Below are 11,591 nucleotides of genomic sequence, written 5' to 3'. Positions count from 1 at the left end.
TGACACAGTATAAGCACTACTTAAATATTACCTCCTATTATTATAAAAGTATCCTTTTTCATGAAGAAGGACTGATCTTTCAGTTTCTCAGAAAATTAAAAAAATCTGATCCTTGATAGAGTTAGGCAGATCTATGGAAAAAAAAAAACCATTTACCTAAAAGAATTTGTGACAATAGTCTCTCTACATGGAAAAGAAGAATTCAAGACACTTTTTAAACTGAGCTTGCTGTATGTATCCTAGGGAACTGCATTACACAATGAATCATAGTAAAACAGGTCATATTTTCCCATAGAAAAGCAGATCAAGAGATTCTTTCCTGGCTATTTTTTCTCTCTGTAATTTTGGCCATAAGAAACAGATACAGTCAAAGTTCTTCCATAGACCTTTGGGGACTTTAGAGAATAGATATTCAGTAAATTCCAGTGCCAAGTTCTTCACTATATCAACCTGGTTTGATGCTAAGCAAGGCAATAATTCTTAGCTTCTCCAAAATTTCTTCACGGGACTACAATTAAATATCATCGCATGGCCCTGATAATCAAAATCTATGTACTTTTTATAAAAGTGTTCACAGGCAACTCTAATTACAGTTGATTGTTCAGAAAATAAGTTTCTCCATCCTGATAAATAGATATGGATTCTTTTAATAGGTGATGAAAACTATCCTTTCCTTTTTAAATTTGGTTACTGCGATGCTCAATACTAATTCTCAGTTCAAATGCGAGTAGCTTTCATCTTGGTTTTCTGGTAAAAAGACCCACTAACCTACCTTAACGCTATTCAGCTCTTGCTCTTCCTGGCACTGGTTATAGCAATTTCATTGTGTCTGGGATACACTCAAGTCCCTTTTTGGAAGTCAGTAAGGAACTGACTTCAAAGAGGCAACTACTGTATCAATTGGAAAAGCGCTTACCTACAGTAATTTTTGTCAGTTTTTGACTAACCTCAAACACGATAATGAAGGCCAATCGAGCAGCGAGGATATGCCAGTATTGTAAGGTGAACTCATAGGGTTTGGAACTCCAAGGAGGACCTCTGTAGTCTCGGTATCTAAAATACACACACACACACACACACACAAAATCGAAAAACAGACCAAAATATGGAGGTTCCAAGTGTTCTTGATTTGCTAAAATCCAAAATGACAGTTTAAATGTACTCATTAACATGTAGAGGGGAGAGATGGAACGGTGAAAGCAAGAAGAAAAGACATCTATAATTCATAAGTCAGTACCTGCAATAACCAGACTTTCCCATGCCAAGCTCACTCAGGTCAAAGAAGGACAGGCTATTGTTGACATATCCCTTTAAACAACTGGGAGGAAAGAAATGTATCATGTGATTCAGAGATTCATAAAATTCTAGTCCAATTTCTTCATTACGAATGACAGGATTTAATAAGTGCCATTATTCCTTTCATTCTTAACTCCTAGCATCTCAGTCTCTCTGATTGTATTTCCTAGCTCCCGTTACATCTGTAATTGTACCTTTATGAGACAGATTCTCGTCTGCAACTTTCAGTTTCTACCTTATCCTTTCATTTGGCTTACATTTATTATTTGCTATGTACTAGGCATTGTAGTAATTACGTCCTATGGATTAAAACACTACAAATATATATTTTATAAATATGCATTTAATACTATTTGGTTAATTATAATTAAGCAGGCAATCAATGAACATGTTTATTTGTGATTTATTTATTAATTTATTCAAGACATATTTATTGAGAATCTCAATTTGTTAGAAAAATTCTTGATGCCTGGTATTCAACCATGAACAAAACAGGCAAAAATCCCTATCCTAGTGGTCAGGGTGGATTTTTACAATAACCTTAGGACATATATATTTTAATTTTCATCATATAGATTAAAGAACTAAGGTTTACAGAGACTAAATAACTTTTTCTAGGCCTTATAATTCTCAAAATTTGTGGTCTCAAGTACCTTTTACATTTTTAAACATTATTGGGGATATCAAAGAGCTTTTTTCATAGGGCTATATCTACTGGTATTTAACACATTAGAAATTAAAAGAGAAATTCAGAAAATATTTATCTAATAATTCATTTAAAATAACTATCAGATCTGTTTTAAATTTAAAAAATACACTTTAAAGAAAAATAGCTGTATTTTCCAAAAGAAAATTGTAGCGAGAACAATGACATTGTTTTGCATGTTTGCAAATCCCTTTGATGTCTATTTTAATAGAAGACAGGTAGATTCTCATATTTACTTCTGTGTTAAATCTGTTGCAATATATTGTTTTGGTTGAAGAGCAAGTAGAGAATCTGGTCTCACAAAACTAAGTAGTTGGAAAAAGGACTATTTTAATAGCATTTCAGATAACTGTCAATATCTTTCTTTGATATTACACATAAAGTGCAAATGTGGTCATTTCTTAAAGTTTAGTTGTAATGTGGAATCTAAGTGTTATTAGTGAAGTTTTCATATGAATTTTATGTTAAAATCCATAAGTCTATCTTAAATTTTTAATTCATCTTTTGTTTAATTCATCTTTAACATCAAATATGGGTCATTTGGAAAATATTTGTTTGCCGAATTATTCAGATATTCCAAATGTTAATATATATTTCACAATAGACTATGAAAAGCCACAAATGTTAATACAACCATTGATTTTCATTAGAAAAAAATAATCTATAAGTTTTGGGAAACTTTCAAGCTCACAGTGGTAGATAAACGTTATTAAAAATTCTAATTTTCACTTTAAAGCTTGAAATATATTAATGGCAAAAATACTGTCAATTAGTTTCTCTAAAAGAACAAGTTAGTTTTGTGCATTTTAAGAAAAAGTGTCTGCTAAATACACAGCCTTCATAATTACACTTTGGCAATCATTCTGTGTTAAAAAAGTTTGTTGAGTTTGCAACTCTAACAATCTGCACAAGTACTTTATATACACCTTGCATATTGTCAAATAGAATGCTGAAAAGACATTTATTCAAGGATAAAGATTTGGTAAAATTAATAATTATTACTGCTTGATCAAGGACATTCTGTAATTTCTTACTGGTGCTTTTATAATGGTGATTATATAGCTGAGAAATACAATCATTTGCAGTACTTTTTCTTGCCACTGTCCTGAGTTATGCAAAGTGACCAGAAAATTTTATCCCCATTGCTTTTGTACTATCAGTGCAAATGTTAATATGGTGAAAAAAGGAAATTATGTCTTCATATTATTATTAAAATAGTACTGACCTCATGGACCCTGAAGGAGATCTGCAGACCACACATTGAAAACCAATGCCAGGATAAACGGTTGTCAGAACCTGATTCCAATACACATCTGTTTCATTCTAAACCCTGAATTCTTAATTATAGAACTATACTAGCTTCACTCCATTCCCTGCTTACCTCATAATTTATGATTTCAACTTGCCAATACCCTCCTCTTCATTGCCATCTTATCCTTTTGTCATCTTGCTCTGAAAATTTCTAGTCTGAATGAATCTATTCCAATTTAGCTGCTAAGCATTAATAACAGGGATCCTATGTACTTGTAGTTTCAACTTCACATAAGCCTTCTGCATCTCTAGTCACTCAACATGGAGATAGAGTCTGGTGCGATCTACCTGAAAGGCAGGGCCCGAAAGTAAAGGGATACCCAACCGATCTAATTTTCTTCTGCCACTAGGTGGCAGGAAAGACACCAGCAAATACTGCGGTTAAGAAAGAGGGCTGCCAAATGTGTCTACTTATTTTAAAGCTTTAAAATCTGCTCCTAGAGAATTCTGAATTAAGAGAAATGGGATTTTTTCAATATTAATACTAAAAGTACTTTATATTTTTATAGTGTTTTACAGTACATAAAATGTTAACTTCAGGCACTATTTCTTAATCATAGGCCCAGACTGACGAGGTGCCTTTGAGTAAAAGGCAAAGTTAGAACTTGAACTTAGGGGTGTTTGATTTCAATTTAAAATCTTTGGACATGACTCTAAAAATATGAAATAAAATCTCATGTTTTATTATCTCTTTTTGAAAAACTGAAACGTGTATTTTCAGACAAGCGTTTCAGTGTTCTGTGAAAACATCAGTTCAACAGTAGAGCTAAGGGTTGACTTCATCCTAAACCAGGGCTCAGCCTGTTAGGGCACATGTCCTGCATCCAGTTAAGACACATGCCCGAAACTACTCCTGAAGGAAGAAGGAGAAGCAGCTTCTCCTCTCATTGCTATCTCCTATCACGACTTCCTAAGGCTAATCGCCAGCTAGAACTCCAATTTCTCTCTGTTCCCCGAGTCCAGTATTCTCTTGCATTCTTCCTTAATTACTGCCTTCAGGAAGGAAAGAGCTGAAATACCCATAGCCCCTAAAGCAGTGGTTATAAACTGGGTGACTCTGTCTCCCAGGTGACATCTTGCAATGTCTGGAAACATTTTTGGTTGTCATGACTTGGGGAGTACGGAGGTTGCTATCAGTATCTACTGGGTTGGGGCCAGGACGGCCTTTAAACATATTGTAATGCACAAGACAGCTAGTTGTAAATTCCTTTAGAAAAATCTTTAGTCATATTCTGACAGTTTCTTCATATTCTGTATTTTTTTTCACCAAGTTTGATGAACAGTGTGGACCTCAATTTCCCCATTTACATAGACAGAAGATTGCACTGGATGATTTCTACAGTTTCTTCCATTCTAAATTTGACTCTTAAATACATTATAACATTCTTTAATACTCTGATGGCAGTGATACACTTCCAAGTCAAAATATAGAGAGACTCTAAAATTATTTACTGGAAAACATCATTGCTCTTATAACCCCGCTTGATTTCATTCAATAAATACAGTATAAATGCAATGATCAGAAACATTGCCCTTAATGGTTACAGAACAAAACTTCCCAATAAGTTCTCATTTTAATTACAAACATAAAATATGTCAGGAAAATGTGTAAATTTCAACCTTACTTTTCACCATATTCAAAATGACTTGCACAGGGGCCATATTTGTATTCGTAGACAAAACGTGGGATGTAATCAGATGTAATAGCAATTACAAATGCATTGGTAATCACAGCCAATATACCAATTCCTTCAAGAATTCCATACCAGATACCTAATAGGAGAAAGATTAAAAATAGTGAATAATACAAAAAAATTAAAATCCTCTAACTAATCTTACATTGGAAAAAATGTTTTACTTATGTTGGAAGCATAGCCCTGTCCATTATTTAATTCGTTGGTATAGTATCTCACTACAGATAAAACAGCTATTGAATACTCTTCCACAAAGGGAAGGTAGACCTCTATCTAGAAAGATTTGAAAATTAAAATATCATTGGGAATGGTTCATGTCTATAATAATGAAACATGGCACAATTGCTTCAAAGCCTAAATAGAACTTGCTGAGGTAATAAAAACAACAAACAAAACTCTTCAAGTTCTCCATCGTTGGACCAAGTCTGAAATAATTGTATTCACCATAGGTTTTGCCTTTATCTTTGTTAAGTGACTTCTTAAATTAAAAGTACAAGAAAGTAAAACTAGTTTTGTGTCAAGATCTGAAAATCACTAACTGACATTTTCTACTTCTTAAGAGGCCAATCTGACATCATTGAGAAAGCTTTTGAAGTTGCATATAGTAACAATATACTATTGATTATAGACAAAATTATATTTCAAATAGTATTAACTTAGCTTTAAAAATACTGATATGTTATATATAAAGCAAAAAGTCCTGGAAAAAATATTCAAAGTGCTGGATAAAGGTGATTGGATAGCATGACAACTTCTCTGTCTGTCCTCCCCTATACACACTTTTTGTTTTTCAAAATCTTTATAGTGTGGCTACATTCAGTTGCAAATAAAAACATGAAAACAAAAATGATGTTAGCATTCCCTGGTTTGGGAGATAATAAGACCAAGATAGCAGAATTCATAAACAAAACCACTATCTGAATACATCAAAAGTTAACATATATTTTTATAAAAATAACAATATTCAGTCAAAAGAAAACAATATCCAGGGAGAAAATATGTCCTTCACAAAAAAAAAGGAAAAATAGTTATTATACCTAATATACAAAAATGAATTAAAATTTTAATAAAGCAAGAGAAAAATGGGCAAAGAATCCAAGAGAATTTGGTAAGAAAATGCAAATAACCAATAAATATATTAAAAAGTTTTCGATCACTAGTATTCAGAAAAGTGTCCTTAAGGAAAACATTTTTTTTTTTTTTAAATCCACCAGATTGTTGAAGATTGAAAGTCTTATATCATCCAGTGCTATTTAGGGGGTTAGGAAAACAGAAACTCTTACGTAGTTGTTTGAAGTATGACTTGTTACAACATTTGTGGCAATTAATCTGATATCTTTTAAAATTAAAATATGAATACATTTCTCCTACGTTTTGGGATCTATACTACAGACATATTGTACATACATATATATGGATATGTGATATGTAATGTATATATAATATCTATCTCTCTATATTTACTTCTATATCTATAGCTATATTTATGTTTATTCCTGTTTGTAATGGGAAAATTTAGTAAATTTAGTAAATGAAAATTTAGTAAATTTAGAAAATTTAGTAAATTTAGTAAATTTAGTAAGATTTATGATACATTCATATTATGATTATTACTACTCTCTTAAAATGTATTGAGCTAGAAGATATCCATGAAGAAAAAAAGCAGAACCCTATATATGTTCATAAGTATTTTTTTTGTATATTTGTACGATAAGAAAAACACGGATAAAGGATACATGCCTAATTGATTTCATTGATTCCTTGAGGTAGAAGGGAAAGGTAAATGGAGAGAGAGGATTATTATTGACTCTTTTTATATCTTAGTGTTGTCCGGTTTGAACAAGACAATCTAGCAAAGTTTAAAAAATAGTAATCTATGCATTGGAAGGTGCAATAAACACTAAAGCTAAACTTGGAGTTTTATTTTTTCTTCTTTGATTTATTTTTTTAGATTTTCTTTATGGTGCTTACATTTTTAAAAGAATAAAATAATGAATATATCCAAATTAAATAACATCAAATTAAAATAATAAATTTTAGTTGCTTCAAAAAATGGGAACTCAGATTGAATGGCATGAAATCTCTACAGATTAATATATTCTGTTGACTTTGATGGTTGTTGAATATATAAATAGCAATATCAATTGAAAGGATAACCCTTTAGCAAGAAAATTCCCCAAAAAGTATAAATTAGCTTTTCCACATACTTAGAATTTCTATTACAAAACTACAGTTTATTAAAACAGTATACCAAGAATAAAGTAGTCAATCAATGAGACAAATGGAGATTCTAGTAACATGCCTAAGTTTATGTAGAATTTATTATAACAGAGATAATTCAAACAAGTTTTTTAAAAATAATATGGATGATTTTGGGGAAATCAGCTATCCATTAGGAAAAAAAGCTGGATTTGAATTTTAATATCTTTTATTAACAATGAATTCCAGATAGATCAATATTTTAAATAAAATCATAAAATGGCAACAAACAAACAAAAGTCAAACAACACATGTGGGTCTAAAATTCAAAATAACAATTAAAACAATGGGTGAAAATCAGGAGGACCTTTTTAAGAATGCCATAAATAATAACTATATAACAATTTGATTTTATATACACTTTAAAGTCTTATTCATTATAGAGTAAAAAAATTAAAAACTAGCATATGAAAATGTTCATAACACATATAAAAGGTGAATATTCTTAATATGATAAAGATTACCAAATCAGATATAGTGGCCAAAGGATATAAATACAATTAGTAAAGAAGAAATACAAATATATTTAATCTCTAGTTATAAAAATGCAAATAAGTATAACAAGGTATCAGTTTTTCCTCTTCAGATTGCTAAGTATGTAATAACATTTGGAGTTGTTGAGGAAATACAGAAATGGGCATTCTTTCACTTATGGTAGGAGTATAAACTGGCACAACATTTCTGAAGAACATGACAAATTATGAAAATTTTAAATGTATATGCTTTTTGATATAGGAATTTTATTCTAGGAATTTATCTTGAAGAAATAATCAGACAAAGTATAGACGAAGATGTTCACCTCAGTGTTGTTTATAATAGTGAGAAATGAAGCAATCTGAACATCTCTAATTAGGGGACTGATTTTTTTTTTAATGTCATACAACATATAATAGAAATCTGTACAACAATTGTAAAGAATGATGCAGAACTCTATTTATTAACTTAGAAAGATATATATGAGATCCCTTGTAACTACTTGTTTGTAGTTACAAACAAGTTTATGATATAGCATGCTCAGTATGAACCTAATCTCAACTAAGTAAGTGTCCATTTCATTCTTTTGTTAACTAAAACTGCTCAGCTTTGTTATGGCTAGAAGGGAGCTCCAGCAATAGAAGCACACATTAGTGTTAAATAAGATCAAACCACATTTTGGTCCTAGCAATGCAAACACTTTTAATTCCCGAATCTTACCTATGTCAGTTGCTCGAGCTGGCAGAGGCCTCCGCCACTGTGTGACAAATTTGTATGCATCCAGCCTGATTTCAATGATATTGTTTAACAAAGCCAAAAGAGGGGCCAGAGGAAAAGCCGCAACAAAGATGGTGGTAAAACCAAACTGTAAAACTGTAAAGGGAGAACATAAGAGAATTAGTAATGTAAACAGGATCATTTATCGAATGTCTTCTTTGCGCCATATTAGGTGCTTTGCTTAAGTTGCCCTTCGACATCCCTACAAGGTAAATATACTTATCGCATTTTACGGTTGAGAAAATGATAGCTCCTATGTGTTAAGTAATTTTGCTTAAGGGTAGAAAACTAGAATGTTAAAACCTACATTCAAGCTCAGATCTCAATACACTGAAAGTCTATGTTCTCTCCACCTCTATGCTACACAGCATGAAGGAGAAGTAGAGACAAAAGGAGTCAAAAAGGAGGCCTTGAATAAAAATGCTGAGCTCTGGAAGAGACCCAAGAGACCTAACCTTCTCCTCTCTTTTTATGGATGAGAAAACTGAAGGCAAGAGAACAAGCAAATGTCAAGATTTTAAAAATCACACAGTGATTTTTTTAATACTTAGAATGGGAATCCTTATTTTCTTAATATAAATATGTTTCTCAAAGAAGCCAAGGCTCAGACTAGGTCTGTGCAAAGGTATATTGTGAAAAAGAATTATAGCTTTATTTGGGTGGGACAGTATATTTCTTTACATAAGAATGAGTTCAGCTTTATTTTGTTCTTTTAAAATATTGCTCAAAAGCTAGGTGATTCATTATGAGAAAAATCTCTACTTAGGTTAAATGTTACGGCTGACAGAGGACAAAATGTGTGAGCCTTCTAAGGGCACCGCTTTCATCTCTTCTCTAGTTCTGCTGAGATAAAGGTGCAGATGTGTTTTAAGATGCTTGGAGTTGGAAAGGAGAGAGAGGCTTTTCTTTCTTGAGCCAAAGCCTGAGCGAAATAGAAAAACAGAATCAGGAAGTCCTCAGAAGGTTCTTCCTTACCCATTTCTAAGTATTCATCCATCAGTCCATGAATATTCATGGGCTGCAGATTCCAATCATTTTCCCACTGAGGTATAGATGCATCTTGGATTCCCCGCTTGATTTTATGTCTTGACCACCAGTTCTGGATCAACCTACACCACAGAGCAGACGAAGGGCTCTTGTTTAACCATTTAGTGAACAATTTATAGTGTATTAAGAAAAGAGAAAACACCAACTACCCTGGGATTACACTAGGCATTCTTAGGAATTGAATACATTTGTGTATGGTCTCATCTTTTAAGTTTAGCATGGGAGAATAGGCCTCAGTCTTCTAGAACTCAACTACACCCTATTAGCACCTACATATTTATCTAGAAATTAATCCCCCCATATACCTAGATGCTTCCTGATATTGCTTAGGTGAACATGTTTCTATGATTCCTCCTTATACCCACCTACATAAATACTTAAACTCCTATGTTGCCTGTTATGATTGCATCTGAGCCCTTTGTTGCTCATAACCCACAATCTTCTGGGCTGTGCTCTCTGAACATGAGTAAAATCATGTTTCACATTAAATAACTGAGCCTTAGATAGGGTTTTAAGACATGTAGGTTCTAGTCCCCATCCTGCAATGCATCAGCTGTATGACTTTTAACAAGTCACTTCACAAAAGGTTTGAGCATTTAGTGATTACATTCTGCTACTATAGTGAACAATAATTTATAGGCAATGGTTCTGTGTTGAGTCTAGCTCAGTAGTCTTGAAATTTTCTGACTCAGAAACATCCTGGTATGCATACACTGTAGATTTCTGAGTAATAAATTATTTTAAGTGTTAAATGAAATTACCTATAGAATGAAGTAAATTTCAGAGGACTCAGTGACTAATACCCACTCTGAATTTTAATTAATCATGGACCTAGGAACTCAGTGAGAATTGGAAGAACAACCACATATGGACCAGAATGTCAAGCAGTGCTTCACTGTTGAGTCTCACGGAGGCTGCCATTGGGGCCCCATGAAAATGAAAAAGGGGCTGGAGGTTGAGACTGAGGCAGGTGTGCACCTTTCTTTTTTATTAATTTCAGTTCTGCTTAAGATTTTACTTGAAGAAAGAGAATTAAGGTTTAAAAGTTTGAAAATCATTGCTTTAGTGACTGGCCCACACCTGCTAGATTTTCTTCAGCAATGCCCTTGCCCAGCTATTGGGAAAATACCAACGGGATGTCCCTTGCTATCGTACACTTGGGATTTGATATGCATGATCCAGGCTGACCACTGGACAAGGCCATGGTGAAAATGTGCTGTCCAAAGTGTATGGTATGTATAAAAGTCCACAGATAATAATAACTATAAAAATCATTCTTAATACTGTACTGACCACTACACAGTCTTGATGGTGTTTATGAAGTATTCACAGCATGTCAGATCCTGTACTAGGTACTTAATATCTAATTTCCTCAGGTATTTTCAAATTATGTTCCCCAAACCCTATGTTTCAAAGAGGTAAGCCAAGGATAGGAAGGGATATCAAGAACAGACTAGGTTCTCCAATCTTTTATCCCTTATTCTCTCTTCATTTAGAAGATATTTATTTTAATCTGTTATGAACATTGAGGATCTGTATAAAAATCTCTTCACAGAAAGGTTCTGTCATTTATTGATGAAGGTTTAATGAGCATTGAGTCATCTCAATCTTTACAAGTCTTTTAATTTACAAATTAAAAAAAAGTCTCAGAGAGGTCAAGAAAATTATAAGCATCTTTTAGCAAAGGGTAGAGAAGGAATTTGAACTGGGTTTTGGTAACTTCATAGTCCATGATCTAAGACTGCCTGTAATTTAACACAATACTTTATGGCAGATTTCAGGGTTAATATCACCTCTCTAACCCTAAGGTCTACGCTTAGGAATGTCTGATACCATTTGTGGGCCAACAGGATAAAGAATCATGATATAATTTAATAATTAAGACTAAGCTATTTATATCATCAATCAAGTAACCTGTTCTTCCCCCACAGCCAGGAAATTCTTCAAAATAGTCAAGTCTTTAACCTTGCTTAGGCCTCAAAGTTTCCACGCCACATTGTTTTAAACACACAATATTTCACTGTATT

General features: G+C 32.8%; 1 protein-coding gene across 2 annotated transcripts in view; it reads right to left on the bottom strand.

The window, feature by feature from the left end:
• ANO3 (anoctamin 3) overlaps positions 1 to 11,591 on the bottom strand; it is a 331,395-nt gene that overhangs the window by 2,766 nt on the left and 317,038 nt on the right. For both annotated transcript variants that reach the window (XM_039865959.1, XM_039865968.1), the window contains 5 exons: positions 9,493 to 9,626; positions 8,461 to 8,613; positions 4,939 to 5,086; positions 1,238 to 1,318; positions 948 to 1,053 (listed from right to left, as the gene is read on the bottom strand). In XM_039865959.1, coding sequence (XP_039721893.1) covers positions 948 to 1,053; positions 1,238 to 1,318; positions 4,939 to 5,086; positions 8,461 to 8,613; positions 9,493 to 9,626 — 622 coding nt within the window. The remainder of the gene's footprint in view (positions 1 to 947; positions 1,054 to 1,237; positions 1,319 to 4,938; positions 5,087 to 8,460; positions 8,614 to 9,492; positions 9,627 to 11,591) is intronic.

This window comes from Pteropus medius, unplaced genomic scaffold, assembly GCF_902729225.1.
Source record: "Pteropus medius unplaced genomic scaffold, Ma_sr-lr_union100, whole genome shotgun sequence".
NCBI lineage: Eukaryota > Metazoa > Chordata > Mammalia > Chiroptera > Pteropodidae > Pteropus > Pteropus medius.
The sequence above is the reverse complement of the archived record's forward strand: the minus strand, read 5'-3'. Positions and strand labels throughout refer to the sequence as shown.